At 41.7% G+C, this 18,489-nt stretch overlaps 2 protein-coding genes across 5 annotated transcripts in view; both read left to right on the forward strand.

Moving 5' to 3' along the window:
• The window catches only part of GNPAT (glyceronephosphate O-acyltransferase), a 21,270-nt gene extending 10,427 nt beyond the window's left edge, over positions 1–10,843 (forward strand). For all 4 annotated transcript variants that reach the window (XM_074818532.1, XM_074818533.1, XM_074818534.1 and 1 more), the window contains exons 7-16: positions 124–275; positions 366–496; positions 1,181–1,404; positions 3,942–4,187; positions 4,880–4,959; positions 7,438–7,578; positions 8,439–8,538; positions 8,625–8,718; positions 9,860–9,921; positions 10,224–10,843. In XM_074818532.1, coding sequence (XP_074674633.1) covers positions 124–275; positions 366–496; positions 1,181–1,404; positions 3,942–4,187; positions 4,880–4,959; positions 7,438–7,578; positions 8,439–8,538; positions 8,625–8,718; positions 9,860–9,921; positions 10,224–10,267 — 1,274 coding nt within the window. In that variant the 3' untranslated portion in view covers positions 10,268–10,843. The remainder of the gene's footprint in view (positions 1–123; positions 276–365; positions 497–1,180; positions 1,405–3,941; positions 4,188–4,879; positions 4,960–7,437; positions 7,579–8,438; positions 8,539–8,624; positions 8,719–9,859; positions 9,922–10,223) is intronic.
• A 140-nt stretch (positions 10,844–10,983) lies between these two features.
• Positions 10,984–17,198, forward strand: PDCD2 (programmed cell death 2). Its single transcript, XM_074818536.1, has 6 exons — positions 10,984–11,320; positions 11,403–11,657; positions 12,931–13,116; positions 14,625–14,740; positions 15,995–16,111; positions 16,770–17,198. The coding sequence occupies exons 1-6, from the start codon at positions 11,020–11,022 to the stop codon at positions 16,929–16,931; spliced, it is 1,137 nt and encodes a 378-aa protein (XP_074674637.1). The 5' UTR covers positions 10,984–11,019; the 3' UTR covers positions 16,932–17,198.
• The last annotated feature ends 1,291 nt before the right edge of the window (positions 17,199–18,489 follow it).

The raw sequence follows: 18,489 nt of genomic DNA on the forward strand, positions 1-18,489 counted from the left end.
TAGCAGTTTCTAAAATTTGAAGATATCTTTTTCAAAGTTAAATGGCATTTGCCTTTCCCTCCTCGAAAAAGACAAGTGATTCACTTTTTTTTTTTTTTTTTTTTTTTTTTTTCCAATTTGCAGGTCTTCTCAGCATTGTGATGGAACCATTTTTTAAACGTGAAGTCTTTGACACGTACCTTGTTCCCATCAGCATCAGCTATGAGAGAATATTAGAAGAATCTCTCTATGCATATGAACTTCTAGGAGTCCCAAAGCCTAAAGAATCTACATCTGTATGTAAATTCCTTAAGAACAAAGCGTAGGTGGATGCATACACACCCTGTAGCACCAAAATTTGAGTTTTGTTCTTCCCGTTTTTGTAGGGGTTATTAAAAGCCAGAAGAATACTCAGTGACAATTTTGGTACCATACATATCTACGTTGGACAGCCAGTATCACTTAGAACCTTGGCATCTGGTAGAATCAATCGGTGCCCATACAATTTGGTTCCCAGGTATCACATCTTTCCATGGTATATGCACAGGAAAAGCATTTGTTTAGTCCTCACCTATGTAAAATAATTAAGATGTTCTCTTGTACTTTGTTTTCAACTTCTCTCACCTCCCCTCCATCGGGCTATTTAGACTGCTGAACCCATTTTGTCTAAGCAGAAGCTTATCATGGTTGTGATTGGGTGTCTCTGAAACAGGTTGTTACTTGCGTAACTTTGTACTATGTTGAGAAGATGCCATTTTAAACTTTAATGATGATGCGTGGGCCAAGCAAAGCTCTGTTTTCTGAGAATTTGGTGGTTTTGACACTTAAAAATTCCAACTTTGTCTCCCTTCTTGCTCTATTACTGCAAACTGTTATGTGATCATCTGCCAGGGAGCTGTAGCTATGACTATTGGGTGGCTTTTGCAATTTGTTATATAAAACAATGCTTTTGATTTTTTTTTTTAAGATAGCAAGTGTACCGCATCAATACAGAGATTTGTGTTTCAAATGGTGTCATGAAGCTACTGATGTTTTGCTCTGTACTTCTGCTCTACATAGCACATAAATAGAATCACTCCCCAGCTGTTAGGTGCCGTAAAGTGGTTACGGATCTGGGAGCAATATGGAAGAAGTCAGGAAGGGTGTGATTTATGTTTCAGTTTTTGGAGCTCTTTACCTTGAACTGCATTGTTTTCTTCAGGCATCTTCCCCAAAAGCCATCTGAGGATATCCAAGAATTTGTCAGTGATGTAGCTTATAAAATGGAACTCCTGCAAATAGAAAACATGGTTTTGAGCCCGTGGGTGCTAGTTGCTGCTGTCCTGCTCCAGAATTTGCCAGCCATGGATTTTGAACTTCTAATAGAAAAGACCCTGTGGCTTAAAGGCTTAACACAGACTTTTGGAGGATTCATTGAATGGCCTGGTATGCGGAGAAAGTGTTATTTCTATTCCTTTTGTTGCTTATGAAGGATAAATTATTCTGTTTCTGTGGAAGCAGTGTATAGTGACAACTTTACAGAATGTTTTCCTCGGAGTTATAAATGGATTTTAGGATATGCTAAAAATAATGCTAAGACCTGACGGGTTTTCACTTAGCCCGTAGAAGATAATACTTTGAAAAACAGGTGGAAGCAGAACAGATATTTTACTGTTATATCTTGAAGTGTGGAATGAGGGGGAGATTATAAGGTACTTGTATTAGAGTACTGAGATTTGCCTAGTGTCTTCCTGAACCCTATGTAAGTCACAGGCAATTACCTCATCTGCAGCAGTCAACCTGGTGTAATGCTATCTTTATTGCTTGATACTGACTGTAGTATAAGTTGTTACTGTGACAAAGTACTAGCAGAAACAAATGGGTGAGAGAAAATCAAAACTATAAGTTGTCTATTTATTTTTAAATTTCGCTTTCTCCCCAGAAACAGTGATGACTTCTGATGAGAAGGCTTCTTTGGTGGTTTTATTTATATATTTCTACACGCACACTCTCTCTTTTTAATATATATAATGTATATGTAGATATTGTTTGCTGGAAGGTTGACTCTCCTTCCAAATTTTCTGAACAGTTGTTTTAAACTTCTCTCAGTGAGCCAAGGTGACACAAGTAATTAATTTTAGAGCTTCAGGACGTAAGTGGTAAAGCTAGCAAAGGAAAATAATGTTAATGCAAGGACATTTACTTTTTCACTGTAGGTAGATTTAAGCCATGGATCTTTGCTTTTGTAGTCATGTGTATAATCAAGGATCCCTCTCACTACTTCAGTAAAGAAATAGGAACAGGGTACAGTTACAACAGAACTCTATCATATCTGGAAGAAAACTACTTCTTTCAGGGATTTGCACTGCAGTGAATGCGGACAAGGTCTGCCTCTGCCAGTCTGGTAAAAGGAAGAGTTTCGTGGCAAAATTGAAGTATCATTTAGAATCTTACTGCACAGTAAACTGAAAAACGTACCACATTCGGGTTTGCTTATATATTTTGTTTACTTTCTTACCAACAATGAATAGACGTCTGCTTTAGCAGAGTTGTAACGTAGTCAGGGAATAGCAAATAGTCATGGTCATGAAATAGAGGAATGACAACAACTGAGGAGATCTTGTTGGAGTGTGCTGTCCCTGCTCTAGGCATCAGTTGCATAGAAACAGGGTTTGTTGTTTTGTTCTGGCTTTTCAATAATTTGAAAGAATAAATACACTTTAAAGGGTAATTTGGCGACGTCACAAAATCAGCAACTACATGTACCCTGTCCATTCTTCTGTCACCAAACAGCTAGTTGTTTCTGCCTTTGTCATGCTGGTTGGTTGTTACAGGCAGAACATTTGCTTGGCTGTTAGAAATTTTATGTTAAAAACAGGAACTGCAAAATTACTCACTCAGACTTCTGCTTCTTACTGCATTGAGAAACTTGGGAGCTTTAGCAAAACTGGAACAAAGTAGGCTGAAGGAGCAAATTAGATGCAAGGAGATTCTACATGAAATCTATGTTAAAGGGAAAGGATATGATTTTCTTTTTTCTGTCAGAGGCTATATTGATTTGATATGCTTGTGGTGCTGTGAATGGGTAAAGTATATTTTAGCATTCAATAAGAGGTTTTTATTGCTTCTTTCCTTGCTTGCCACAGAGTTCACATTTAATGCAGGGAATGTTTTGGTACCGTTTAAAGTGTAAGGTACTCTGAAGAAGTAAGTGTATTTTTAATATTTGAGATGCTGCTCTTTATCTGAATAAAGATTGTGGTGTGTCACAATGAGAAAAAAGCTTGACCAAAGCCCACAGGTTTGTGAAACTTACGCCTGCCTTTGAAGAACTTTGTTTAAAAAAACCCAATAAAACCACACACTTCCTTGCTTTAGGCATTTTAAAAGGATTGTCTTATGAAACAAGAAGAGATTTGGGTTTAAGTACAGTCTGGTTTCTCTTTGAGCAGGTATATTATGTAATGATACTTACGTTAGGATTTCTTTGAGCATAATTTGGGATGAGGCCTTCCTTGTATATGAGAGTTAAGGAAAAACATTATAAAGATCTGTGCATTTGGTTCAAAACTTTTAGTGCCAGAAATGCCTAAACAAAGGTATCGTCTCCATTTCCTTACTGATGAATGTATCCATCAAACAGATCTATCCTCTTTTATTTGGTGGCTCAGAATACTTGTCCCAGAGACTCTAAAGAAAGTATTTGTGATTGATAGCAAGTAGAAGAATTTAAAGTGCTTTAATTACAGAAATGTATGAAACTTAGTTACAGAAATGTCTGAAATTTGTTCTCTGCATCTCATACTATGCCTAGGCTGCCAATTCCCGGTATGGATTATTTTAGAACATCTCTCTAACTGAACGTTTGGTGTAATAATTGGCCTTCAGTGATAAAACTTAATGAAATACTGGTGCATTTTAGGCTGTTTCAATAGAGTTATGTTTCCTTTTGCATCTTCCCGAGTGTTGCGTTTTCCTGCTAGATAACCTGTGTGCCAAAAAAGCAGTCGTGTCTGGCCTCACTCTGCATTCCAACATTGCTCGCCTTGTTGATGGCCACGTGGTCCTAAATGACAAAGGAGTGGAAGATGGAGCCGTAGGGGAAATCGTCTTTAAGCGTGCTCTGGCCATCCTCATGTGTGCCACGTACAGAAACCAGCTGCTGAACGTGTTCGTGCGTCCGTCTCTGGTGGCAGTTGCCTTGCAGATGACGCGCAGCTTCAGAAAAGGTACGTCTGGGTAGCTCTGAGAGTCCGCTGGCTTTGCTCCTTGCGTTGTCGGCTGCACTGTCAGGTTCCTGCGAAAGCTGAGACCATTATCTGGAAAAGGTCCCATGATGTAAGGTGGATGTGTTGGGAGGGGATGGGGGTATTTTGCTTGCCTTTTTTGTTTGTTTACCCTTTGATACTTTTGAAAGTTGGTATATTCTGCTGAGAGGGATGAGTTGATCCCAGTTCCTAAGTCTTATTTTGTTGGTGTTCAGCAGACCAGCTTTTTAGTTTACAAATTATACATAGCTCATTATGCAATTATACTTGCATACAGTGCAGCCAGTTCTCAGTTTTTCTTCTCTTCCCACTACTGTTTCCAAAGCATTTCAATGTTTTCCAGTACTTGGCTCTTAAAGAAACTTTTCAGAATACATACCTTAGTTTTGTGCAGCAGCTGATTATGTGGTATTTAATGCATGTTCTGAGAAGCTACAACCCCCTGCTCTTTCCTTCTGGTAACAATTGAGTCAAGTGCTTTGAGTATTTGCTGTTCTGTTGTGGTAGTTTCTGCTGTATATGTATGTATGCTTTTAATGTCAAGTCCAAATTTTATTTGAAGTAGGTACTCTCTCTAAAATAAGAAGTAAATGGCTTTTCACTTGGATATTTTAAATTATGTTTTTAAACAGCAGTTCAATGTGTTTTTTCAGAGGAAGTCTATAGCTGCTTCAGCTTCTTGAGAGATGTTTTTTCTGATGAGTTCATCTTCTTTCCTGGCATTTCACTTAAGGTAAATACATCCTTTATATAAAAATACTGATAGTAACACAGCGAACTAAAATAGCATCTGATTTCAGGGCTCTGCTGAACAAGTGCTTTGTGGTAAACACCTGCAGTGATACCAACTTGATCTGTAAGTGGGAGGAAGAACTTTAAAATGGGGTCATTTGGTTAGTTGCAAATCATTGTCTGAGTCCACAAGGTTGCATATGCAATCTTCACCCCCCACTCCAGTAAAAAAACTAAAAGTCCTGAAATTGCCCAATTCTGAACTATTAAAATGAACTGTAGCAGAAGTTTGTCTTTTCTGCGTAAAGCTACCAGTCTTCCAGCATGAATATAAAAATATTTGTAAAGTAGTCTTTTAAATGAAGTATAACTGCAGAGCAAGAGGACAGCATTTATGAAAGAGACCTTAGGCTGTGAAGAAAAAAGTGTTTAGATTTAATTGAATTCTGTCACAGAGTGTATATGTTCTGTCAGCACAGAAACAAAACAGGAATTCTCGTTGAGGGTACACCAGGATAATCTTTCCTAGAAGCTCTTGCAGACTGTGTAGCAGAGGGGCACTGCTGCTCTTTCGGGAAGTTAAACTATAGGTGTTACACCAATTAATGATCAACCATTTTATGCCTTTGTTATCTTTGACAAATAGAGTATGCAATTCTAAATGTGAGTACCTATTGTCCTCTGGTTGCTTATATTGCTTCTAGTGCAGCTGTGATCAGTTGTTTTGTGTAGGTCCATGTGTGTGGTCTGTGATGGCAGGGCTACCAGAGGACTATGCAGACACCCAGTGCCTCGTCTGTTAAAGTACACCTCTGTACCCACCGCTCCTTGACTGCACAGCATGGTGGCATCTGCTCTGTAGTGTGTATACAGTGGCTAATGTTCCTCTTATACCTTGAACTCTGAAGGTTTTGATGTTCCTGTGCATTAGTAAATTTAATATTTTGATGGTTCATGGTTGAGCCCTTTTAGATTTTTATTACTGGTATTTACCTCGTGTAGATTCAGATAGTACATTGTGAGCACTATGTGGGAAGTGCTTATATTAAAACCTGATTTAAATTTTTGCAGCTGAAATCTTCTACAGAGTTGAGGCGATGCAGCCTGTGAAGGTTTCTGAAGTGAGAATTTTCCTAATGGCATAACAGTGTCCCTTGTAGAGTCTTATGGAAGCTTTAGTTGCATCCTATTTGCTTGAAAAGAGTTTTCCCTCGTTTCGCCCCCCGCCCCATACAACCATTACTTGGACAAAGCCAGTATTGTTCCTGGTACTGCCTTAGTACAGGGCACAGTATGTCTGTGTGCTCTCCTAATGCAGCTGGACGGGCACAAGCTGTGAAAACTGTGGGCAGCACTTTGCTTCCTGCGGCACTTGATGTGTCAGTTTACACACATCTGCTGGGTTGGAGCTGGCTCTAGTCCAGCCAGCTTGAAATGTAGGTGAGCATAAAATTTATTAGTAAAAAAAATAGTTCAGTGTCATACCCACCCAATATAAACTGACAAATCCACATGTAGATTTCATTTGGATTTAAAACTGATCAAATGTGGTTTTTATCAGCGCTAAGGCCAGATAATGGATGGTGATACTTGTGATCTTTCCTGCATTAAAAAAAGAGATAAGTATAATTTTCGTAAGAATAGTCAAGACTTACAACTCTGTTAAAATCTCATAGATTTTTATATAGAGGAGAATTGGGCCTTTTTTTAAAGGCTGATTGGCACTGTTATGTTTAGTTTTTATTGTTAGCAATTGTTGCCTCTTGCAGGTTTTTTTAAGTACCAAAACCAAGCAGGGAACAGGAAGATGACTGGCTATGACTGACCTCACTGGAGTCAAATGAAAAGAGTTGCTATAACGTTAAGGGATCTCATAGCAACCCGCCCTTCTAGTCATCCATGTGTCTGTCATGTCTGTGTCCCATCCCCTCGTGTTCTCTGTGTGTGTGTCTGTTCTGTGCCCCCTCCTCCTTACACTGATATTGGCAGTAAAATGGTTTTGTCATTGACATTTCCATAATTTGTAACTTTTGGCCATCTTTTGTAGCGGGCAGGTCAGTGAACTGTATTACCATTTATCTCAAACAGTGGACATGAGATAAAGGCAAACCCTGACTTTAAAAAGAAATAAATAAATAACACCCACAGAAAAAAAAAACTAAACCAGGCAGCCTGACCCTGTTCTCATGAAATCCCGAGGGAGCTCAGGCTGGCTGTTACAATAGCAGCCACAGCTGATTTCTTTGCTTCTAGGCCTGTTGCAGATTGAGATACTGCTGTGTTTAAGAACATGTTCCCACTGCCTTTTTATAAGGGTATTTCTGATATGTAGGAAGGTTTTGGTTTGAGTCTCTTGAGAACTGAGTTCAGAAATGGAAGTGGTGTCCTGTTGTGTTGTTTTTGTTGTTGACTTTGTGGGGAAACGTAGCTGCACTTTTACTGTAGATGTTAAAATTTCAGTTACGCTTCTCTCTCCCAGGATTTTGAAGAAGGATGTTTTCTACTCACAAAATGTGATGCCATTCAAACAAGTCAACAGGAAATCTACCCTACTGACAAAGGAAGTGTTATAGTATCTTTCTTGTCAACTATGTTCAGACCTTTTGTGGAAGGTTATCAGGTATGCAGTTCTTTAGAAAATTGTCTTCTTTCTCCTGTGTTTTATAGGGAAACTAGGAGAGCTGTGATGCTTCTGCAGTATAAATAGTGGCTTTTCATGGTTGGGGAGTGCAAGAGTTGCAAAATAGCAGTAATAAGTATCTTAAACACCACCCTTGCCCCAGGATCCCTGTGATGGGCCACTGTGGGTGTATAAGATTCATGGGGAGTGTGCTGCTACCAGATTGATTGTTCTTTCTTACAAGGAGCTCTTGCTTAATTCATTTTACGTGGGCTGTCCTGCCAGGTGCGGAAATGAGTTTGCATCTCATATCTGATCGCTTTTTTGGGAGTCATTAACTGCATCCATATCTCTTTAAAGTCTTTTGGTTTTCTAAGGTTTTAATAAGACTAAACACTTACATTCCTGTAATAAGCAATGTATGTGAAAAGAGGAGGCTAAAATCTTGGGTATGTCAGCATAAGATTGGTGGGACTGTAGACATCTGAACCTAGTGGAATCTGTTCATGATCTGCTGTATGACTTCGGATGAACTGTACTGATTTGCCTTGTTTTTCCCATCTCTAAAACAGATATTGCTTTAAGAAAAATATACTGGTTTTGATTGTGAGAACAGGAATGTTAAATTAATGTCTAGGGTAACTATTATAGTAATACTGAATCATATTTTAATATTAGGATTCTCATGCCTGTTAAACAGTAATAAAAATTTCAGATGCTTTATGTAATGATACCTTTTGAGTTCCTCTCCTACACTTCTCAAAGTGTAACAGCATTACTTATGAGGACACGTCTGTTTGTAATTCATAACAAGCTGACGATCAAAAGAAAAGAAGTGCTAATTTTTTAAAAAATGTTAGTTAATTTTCAGATACCTCTCAAAGGAAACAAAAGAAGTCTTTACTGAGAAGCAGTTTATACCTGGAGTCCGCAACTTTGTTTTTCAACTTCTCGAGAAGGGTGTGTACAGCCGTTATGCAATATGATTTTACAAGTGTAGCCTGTTAATGGACAGTGATAAAACTTTTAATTGTGTTTCTCTGTAGGGAATACGCAGTGTTATGAAGCACTGTCTTCTGACATGCAGAAAAATGCCTTAGCAGCTCTTGTGCAACTAGGTGCAGTGAAGAAGAAGAAAATGTAAGTAACATTGGATTTTTGGTGTGTAGAAGTCAGTGTGTGGTCTTACTGACAATTCTTAATGACTGAGCTATTAGTATGAAGCAGAACAGCCTGAGACCAGTCAACTGAATGTTGTTTGGATTTACCTGAGTTGTGGTGAAGACACAGGTAGTTCCTTTCTGTACATGTTGTAGAAGATGAATGGCACCCCCTCATAGTGAAAACACTCCTGTGGGACCCAGCAACAAAATTCATTAATTTGGCCAGTAGGCTGCTTCTGACTCCGTTTACCTTTTGGATTTCAAAATCTCCTCCAAGGCTTTGATAAGCAAAGAGAACAGTCCTGCTTATTTTTAAAAGAAGAGTTACTCTGTGTATTAAAACAAGCCTCATCAGGCAATGTAAGAAATAATCAGGAATACTACTAATTTTTGGAGGGTTTCTAACTGAAAGCTTAGTCAATAAAGTCTTTTAATGTAGTTCATAGCTTATAGGCCCAACTATTGTTATACAAAAATACATGCATTTCCTGTTATCAAATTAACTTGTTTGTGGTGCTTCTCACTGTATTTAAAAGTATAACCATGGAAGTCCCTGATACAATAAGTCCCCAAATTGTCTTGAGTGTTTCACAGAACTTAGTTGGCAGCTGATGGCCCTGAGCTACTCTCTTATGCCTCTGTTCAGGAAATTAGTTGGCTAAGGTTTGTAATGCTCTTAGAAAGTGCACAAATTACTGTGTTATGTCCCCTGCCACATCACTGTGCTAAATAGTTGTCTATAGCTAAATTCCCCTTTCAAGTAAAAGGAATAAATTAGTGCAACAGAATTTGATATCAGCTGAAGATTTGGTTCAGTTTCAGAGAGACAGTCTTGAAAATGATATGGTTGAAAACAACATTTTCTTCCTGCAGTTGTCCCTAATAAAAACCAAGGAAAAGGAGAGACATGGGGACTGTGACCAAGAGGAAGGATAAAGAAACCATAACTTCTTCAAATATAATCTGCTTAGAAGTCTGCCCTGTCCTTAAAATTAATATGTATGCTGTCAGGATGAAAAATATGATATAATTATGAAAATGTTCAGTTTATTTGTATAAAAATGACTGGAATAGGAAATATTCATTGAAGAAACAGGTTTTTTTTCTTTTAACTGCAGGTCCAATGGATTCACTTACAATGTAAATCAAGAGGCTGTTAATAAAATCCTGGACATGTTTGGTAAGTGTTCTCTAATGAATTTGAAAAGGGGTTCTCAAGTTGTAAATTAACTCTGGACGATGCATATATGTTAGATGTAGTGTTTTTTCCTTAGTAGTTCCTTAGATTTTTCTGTATAAAAAACCTAATGCTTTTTTTACAATACTTTTTCTGATGTCATTCACTGCAGCTTTGAATCTCCCTTCTTTATTTGAAACACCGTACAACCCAATGACCAAGGAAAATAAAGCAAAAAAGTAATTTAACAGAGTTGTTATTTACAACATTTTGATGATAATTTTTTTTTTTTTCCCCCCTGTTAGACGCTAGGATACCTGTACAGAAACCTGTGGCTGCACGACTCTAAGTGGCTCCTGATGCTGTGAGTGGATGTAAGCGCCTGCTGAGAGCACCCCTCGGCACCCCCCCAGAGCCGGGCCGGAGCTGGCTCGGTTCCCTTCTCGCTCGGCGCGGCCAGCCTGGGAGGCAGAGGGGTCTCTTTCAGCAGGGTGGCACGCCATTACCGCTTAGAAACTGTTGCCGCCGAGGGTTAGAGTTGTATTTGTATCCTCACTGTGTTTTGTTTTTTAAAACAGATTAAACATTGTCTTTTTTTTTTGATATTTAAAGAGATATGCGCAGTAATGGCAACTTAAATACATTTTTCTAGACTTGTAACAAGGAATGTGATTGGTTTCAAATATTTCATGGATGTGAAAATGTAACAGAATTAAAAGACTTGCTATTAAAATTAATATTTAGAAAAATACGTTGCTGGCTGGCTAAATGTAAAATAAGGCCCTAGGAACGAAGAGCAGAAGTCAGATCTTGGGCAATAACCAGAAATGTTAATTGTGTTGGGTTTGGTTTTGGCATTATTTTAATTACATTCATGAATGTTCTGTTTAAAAATGGAATTAAAGCAGCGTCGTTAACGTGTCTGGAGCTCTGCCCGCTGCTGACTGCGGCTCCCTTCAGGCCTCCCGCCTTTCCCGCCTCCGCTCCGTTACAAAAACCACAGCGGCGACGAGCAGCGGCCACGGGGGCAGCGGCGCGCGGCGGCCCTTGGGGGCGGGCGCTTCCGGCGCGAGGCAGGCCCGGCGCCCTTCCGGCAGCAAGATGGCGGCCGGCGTGGAGCTGGGCTTCGCGGCGGCGGCGGAGGGGCCGGGCGGCGCCTGGCGGCTGCGCAGCGCCTACTTTCCCAGCAAGGTCGGGGGGCGGCCGGCGTGGCTGGGCGAGGCCGGGCTGCCGGGCCCCGCCGCCCTGCGCTGCGGCCGTTGCCAGCAGCCCTGCGCCTTCCTGCTCCAGCTGTACGCGCCGCTGCCCCACCGCCCCGCCGCCTTCCACCGCACCCTCTTCGTCTTCGCCTGCCGCGGCGCCGCCTGCTACCGCCTGCCGGGCCCGCGGGGGCCCCTCTGCGGTGAGGCGGGGGGTGGCTGCGCGGGGAGGGAGCGAGGGCCCGGCCGGCCGCCGCCCCACTGACCGCCGCCTCTCTCCCGCAGTGTTTCGGAACCAGCTGCCGCGGCAGAACGACACCTACCCCGAGGAGCCGCCGCCCGAGGAGCCGCCACCGGGTCCTGCCCCCGCGCCCCCCCGCCGGCTCCGCTGCGGCGCCGCGCTCTGCCGCGTCTGCGGCTGCCTGGGGCCCCGCGCCTGCGGGCGCTGCCGCCGCGCCGCCTACTGCGGCCCCGAGCACCAGGCGCTGGACTGGCGGCGGGGGCACCGGCGGGCCTGCGGACAGCACGCCGCCGCTGGAGGTGGGTCTCGGCCGGGAGCCGGGCGGCAGGTCGGCCGTTGGCCCCGCCGCTTCCCCGCTGGGCGGTGGGGGGCTCGCCGGGAAACGCTGCCGCTGCAAAGCCGGCAGTCCTGCCGGCGGGGAAGGGGCCTGCAGAGAAGAGAGAAAAGGGAGGCCGCGGCCTCTGCGTTGCTTTGTGATTTGTGGGGAAACCATCAGCAATTCCTTCCGGTGCTTTTCTTTCTCTTAGATGTTTACTTAATCTGACATAAGCACGTGGGACCTTTGTTGTTTGTTCCTGGGAGGCTAATAAATTTAAGGCGTACCTCTGGTCTCTTTCAAAGACCTCTTTCGCTCTGCCTTATGTCATAAAAAGCTGAAAAGGTGTAGACCAATTTTTTTCCCTTTGCAGGCTACTTTTAAGATGGCTTATTCATACTTGTAAAGGAACATACATACAGAGGTGATGCCTTCATAGGATACTGTGAGGGTCAGTAGATGAAAGGAGTAGTTCCCATGAGTGTGCCGTTTTAGAGACCCTTTTCTTAAACTATCCCCTCACCTGCTCTCTTGTCTCATTCATACGCTTGCTTGTTTGCTGGTTGTTAAAGGGACAGAGTATTTAAAGTATTTTTTTCATCTTCAGAAGTATCACATTAATAATGGGGCAATGAAACTTGGTGTGTGCAATATATCCCCCATCCTACATTGTAGGATACTAGTCCCAAAAACTTTGTAGGAAGTGGAAATAAGCAAAACACAAGAAGTTGATTTGTGCAAATCAGGTTATGGGTCAGGCATATTAAACATTTAACTGAAACAGCAGAAACCTGAAACATGTACTAGCATGTAGGTAATACTGTTGTAATGGAAGGTGTACTGATGTGTTTGTGGAAACTTTGCGTACTCAATATGCAGCAGAAAAGTAAAAAAAATGGTATGGCCTCAGGGCATCTGATGCATGGTTGACTTTTGTGCATATGCTAGTTAGAGATGTGCACAGAGCTGTCAGACTGCAGGTTTTGGTTTTTAAAATGCAACTGCTAACCCTGTCTTCCATGTCTCTTGGATTTACAGAGATTCAAAGCAACATGTCACCTGTTGTAGTTTTCTACCGTCCTTAATATAAAAATCTTTCTTCTCTTTAAGTCAGGTCTAGCTGTGATGTAAATCGTTCTTGTTCATGCAATGTTTGTGCTGTATTTTTGCTATGTAGTTTGCTGTGTAGCTTTTGGGGAGAAGGATGTGAAATACGAGATGATGTTGTGAGGTGTTACCTCTTTTCTGTTTTGTAGATGATTCAGCGGATTCGATTCCAGAGCATAACGAATTCCTTTTTCCAGAATATGAAATTTTGATAGAACCTGAGGAACCAGAATTTCCTGCTGACAGTAGTGTAGATCCTGATGATGAACAAGGAGCTGCAGATACATCAAAGGGCCCAAAAGAACAAGAGGAACTCAGAGCTACAGGCAGTGCAGGTAAGAAATAAGATGCTGTCTGTAATTCTTCCTAATGAAGCCTGTCTCACATCTTTAAAATATAAAATACTGTGATTTTAAGTGTTCATTGTAAACTACTGGTGACAAAAGGCTAAATCCACAGTTATTTGTGATACAAGGTTTTTGTAGATATCCCGTAATATAAGTTGATTTTAGGGGAGAGACTTACTAACCCCAGCCCTAGGAGCTGTTGAAGCTGCTGTTGCTGCAGTGAAGCTGCAGGTAGCTGGGAGTTACACTGTGTCCCTGGGTACTTCCCGAGGGTAAGAAACAGCTGGAGTTTGAAAAACAGAGCCCAGAGCACCTGCTGCTGGACACTTGGCTTGACTTGGTTCAATTTGTCTTAATTTATGGAAAATACTTTAAAGAATCTTCTTGTCTGTGCTAGAAGAAAACTCTTTTGAGGCTGTTTTAATTGATCTTGAATTAAGCAGTTGAAGTGCAGGCCCCTTTCCCCCTGCTCCCCCCGAGTTCATGAGGGGTTTGCAGCTCACCACACCGGCTCTGCACATGCCCAGGGTGGAGAGAGACTGTGGTGTTACAGGGGAGGACTGCTGGGTTCCCAGCTGTCCCTTACTGTGGTCTGAAGCTGTCTGGAGACTGCTCAATGCCCCTTGTTGATGTGAACGTTGGAGTGTAACACTCGTCAGAGCTAGAAGCTGAAGTCTGGCACACGCACGGCATGGGTGGCCTTTTCCAGATGTCACATTCTGAAGGTTCAGCAGTCTCAGTGATACCCGCTGGGAGCCATAAACTTTAGTAGATGAACTCCTTCCCTTTCCAGCATTCCAGTACCAACATCTATGTTTAAAATGCAACTAAGGCTAGTAAATGGATCTGTGTGTGACTGAATCTTAATATGTCACAAAACAAACAAACAAAAAAAGTCTCAGAGTGATTTACACCAGGAATGATTCTTGAGAGCAAAATGCACTTACAGGTGCAATATTTGTTTTAAGTTTTGGCTGTCTTGCATTAGCCTGTGTGTGAGCCGGCACAGGCAGGACGCAGGAACAACTACAAACCACAGATGAAATGCAAAGAGTAAATTTATTCCCATTACTTTGTGACTCAAGGGATCTCTGCAGCAACACCTGGGCAGAGGCACACAAGTGGGGACGCAGGCACTGCAGACTTCGGTCCTTGATAGTCAGGACAAGGAGAAGGGAAAAAGAAGAACCCTGGCCTGCTGCTTTTGCCTGTATATATCCATGATTTTTGCAGGCGTGCTTTTCCACTGTGCTTTGATCTTTCCCACAGCAGGGCAGGAATCTCAAGGATGTTCGATAAGGTGCCTCTGAGTCTCTCACAGGCCTGTGTTATCTAAGGGCAGACATTGTAGCCATCAAGCACACAGGGCTAAGCAACAATTAGTGTGATATAGGTGTTTTTCGGCACCACAGCTGCAAGTCACTTGAGCGTGTTTACAGTCCTCACCAATCTTCCTTCTATTCCCACAAATGTTTGCATTTTTTTTTCTTGTTTAGGTGAAGCATTTCAATCCTTAGATGAAGAGACTTTGGAAGCAATGGCAAAACATGAGACTGAAGACGACAAGATCTTCCAGATGTTTAAAGAACGAGTAGCTGCCGAACCAGAGCAGGTCAGAAGATGGGGCAGCCTTAGAACTTGCATGTTCTGGCACAGCATCCTGCTGCGCCTGCAAAATGTTTCACTGCCTTTTGTACCTATGGTTAGAAATGGCGATGGGGATGCTTCCTCATCCTCCACACACCTTAACCAACATACTCCAGTGTTTCTTATGTGCAGAACTTGATTTATGCCCAAGTAAGAATTTAGCACCTGCTCATCTATCTCAAGCAGAAATTAGTCAGGATGAGAAGGCACAGGGGTGCTGAAGCCAACATAGTGGGGGGAGGACCTGCCATCCTGTGAAGTGGTTCTACCAAAGGAGGTGGTGAACCATTGCACTCTTCCCCAGGCCTTGGCCCTGTCAGCTTTCCTTCTCAGCAGAACCATAACTGCAGAGAGGAGCTCTGTCACTGTCACCAGTTGCACAGGGGTGTTCGTTTGGCTTTTTTTAAGGTTGAAGAAATTAGTGATGGCTTTAAAATTTCAACTATTTAAAACAGAAATCTCCCCCCGTGCTATTTCTTGCCAACACAAGAGGCTGAAAAAAGCCACATTATCAAACAAAAATATGGTTACTGGTTCCATTCAGAGGAAACGCAGGCCTTAAATCCATGAAAGTGGAGGAGGAAGAAGAAATTCTTTCCATGTTTTACCTAGTAGCTGAGGGGTTAAGCTGCACTCCCAGAAAGTAGGAGACTTTGAGTCTGTTCCCTCCTCTGCTTGGGGTAGATGCATCACTTCTCTCTCTGAACTGATCTGCCTAAGTGTGCTCTTCTTGATAATGCCTGATTTGCTATATAAATATTTAGATAGTAACAGAATAACAAAGGATATGACTGTCTGAAAACACTTCCTTCTTGGACGGTGGGACAGGCCCCTTCCATTTAGATGCAGATCTGCAAATAGAAAGATCATTCCTGATTTTCTGTATGCTTCCCTGTGCTAATTATCAGTCTGCTCTTCCTCTATCTCAAGACTACAACATACATGACCTAGCATTTCTGGGTCCTTTAATTAGAGAACTACAAATAATTGCAATTTATCTCTGGGTCATTGAAAACATGTTGTATGAATACTTGCATGATTCAAATAGTTAAGAAAACTTATATAAAGAACCTGTCTGTCTTAGATACTGCATTTGCAACTGATAGACTTTGCCGTGAGTATTACTTAAAGGAACTCACCTTTTTCTGCACTGTCTTACACCTTTGTCATACCAAGATGAAAAGAAAGTCTTGAGAACTTAAACTTCTGCTCTATTCAGATTATTAGATACTGCAGAGGAGGAGAAGGCCCGATCTGGGTATCAGGTGAAAATATTCCTGAAGAAAACGATATCCCAAATTGTTTATGTGGTGCCAGAAGGGTTTTTGAATTCCAGGTATGTAAATGCATTTAAAAATAGTACAGGTAATGTAGTTCAGAATTAACAGAATCTAGTTGTATAGGTGTTGGCTTGTAATTAGAGCAAGAAGTTGCTCAAACTAACTATGCTAAATTGTACAGAGTCCTTACTGTTGTAACTGCTTTTTCCCATAAGACTTCACATATAGAACGTAGGTTCCCATCTGATAATTTGCACCATGCATAAAATGGTGCACTTGTGGATATGAAATCATCTCTTAAGTAATAGGAGTCTGGTATTGTATATTTTTTTAAAAAGCCTCCATGATGTGAAGTGGAAATATGTCTGGCTGGTAGTATTCAGCTGTGGAATTTTGAATGCTAGAAGTGTTTGTATGCTGAATACACTTAATGTCATGCAAAGGCAAAACATAGTTTTGAAGGTAATTTCAAATGGAAGTAGGCTTACAAATCAGGCAACACTTAGTCAAATAAAACTTCTGTAGGTAAAATAAGTGGGGCTGTCTACTACACTGCTTTGGGAATCCCACATTTGTTTTATTTGAGCTGGTGTGTTACTTAGTAGCTTTGATTTGGGATTTTGATGCAAGAGAACATAAATGAGGGCAGGACCCTTCGTCAGGGAGAGGGTAGAGAGCTGTGACCTGCCTCTAAACCCTTGTTTTTCCTTGAAGATTATGCCGCAGCTTCTGAACCACCTTCAGGTTGACAGCCTTGGAGAGAGCATTGACTGGGGGACGCTGGTGGTGTACACTTGTGCTGACAACTGCGGCGAGGGAAATGAATACCTGGAAGAGTTCATATGGAAACAAGACTTCTCTGCAGGCTCTGTTTAACTTCCATCAAGTTACTGAGATGAGTCGTCTAAATAGAATACTTGCCTTGTTTAGTGCATCTCTGCACTTTGCAAACATAATTGAACTGAAGTCACTGGTAACTCTTACAACAGTGATAAAACTACTAAAAGTAGACCTTGACAGCCTCTGTTGTGCTCCACAGGAGCTTTTACTTCAAGCTGGTAATGAAGCCAGATGCATTTGTTTGGTGAATTTCACTTCAAATCTCAATTCCGAATGTTTAAATAAAGATGAAATATTTCTGGATTGGTGAAAGTATCTTTTGTAGGTGACTGAACTTCAAGAACTTAGCTTGTTGCCTGTCATGATTTTCTTTGTGCTGCTCAAAAATTAACATTCATTCACAGAGAAAAGCAGACTGTTGTAAGGTCACTTGAGTGCTTATGCTCAGGAGGTGTACCGATGTCATACCTAAGACAAAGCTGTGGAGCCTTTCACTGTGGAACTTAAGTCCGCTTCTCACTTGGCAGCTGTTACATGTTCATTCAAGACAGAATGCACAAAAATTGTGTTTTTACTGAATTAAACTATTTCTGCATGAGACTATTTGGTCCTGAAGCAGTTTAAACAAATCCAGCCACACCAGAACATGTTTGTCTTGTTACTTAGCTGAATTGTACCTTGAGTCTGCCATCTTTGGTGAAGTTTAAAAGTAAGTGCCCTCTGCAGGGATTCTTCTGCTATTTCAGTGCCATGTAGCTGAGGCAAGAGAAAAGGGAAACCATAATGCTGAATTTGCTGTGGTAGTTGGTTAACTACTCCTGTGGCTGTGGCTATGTTTGCAGAAAAGAAAGGCTTTTTTGTGTGTGTTTGTGTCTCAGTATAGAACTTCCTCAGTTCCTTACTCCCTTACCCTGCTCAAACCATTCACATCTGCTTACCGGTGATTGTGAAGGTGATTTTCTGAAAGCCCTAGGCCCACTGTTGGAGTTTTTTTGTATTAATTTAGGTGTTGGGAATAAATAAGCAGGCAGGAAATGCTTTATGCAGAAACTGTTTCGTCAGAACTTAATTTCTAAAAGGGTCATTTTAAGCCTTAGTACACATTCTGGAACAGCAGTCTCTTAAGTTGCTATAGTACAGCTTGACTGATTTTTATTGAAAACATCCCACAGTTACTTAAGGCTCCAAGTTCTCCTGCCGAGTTAAGAGTATTGCAGCTAAGTTGGTAATAGTTCAGGGTCCTGCAAAACCACAGACAGTCATATGGTCGTGTTCAAGAGCACTCGGCAACGCTCGCTAGCTCACAGCACAGAGTGGCACGGCACTGAAGGCGATGTGGTGTTTGGGTTTCTTGAACTGATCCTGGCAAAGCTGCCCTGTTAAACAGCAGCTTTCTGCCAAGATCCATGAAACCAATTATTAAAACGCCTGGAGGAACACCAGTGTAGGCCACTGTGGAGGGAGTAGAGTCAATAAGGAAAGGTCACTCAGCATTTGCAAAGGGGGCAGTAGCAATGCCAGCCAAAACTAAACTTCATTTTGTCTGCAATGACAAATAATGAGACCATGGTTACAGTTGGGTTAGTTTTAGATA

Source organism: Strix aluco, chromosome 3 (assembly GCF_031877795.1).
Source record: "Strix aluco isolate bStrAlu1 chromosome 3, bStrAlu1.hap1, whole genome shotgun sequence".
Lineage (NCBI taxonomy): Eukaryota > Metazoa > Chordata > Aves > Strigiformes > Strigidae > Strix > Strix aluco.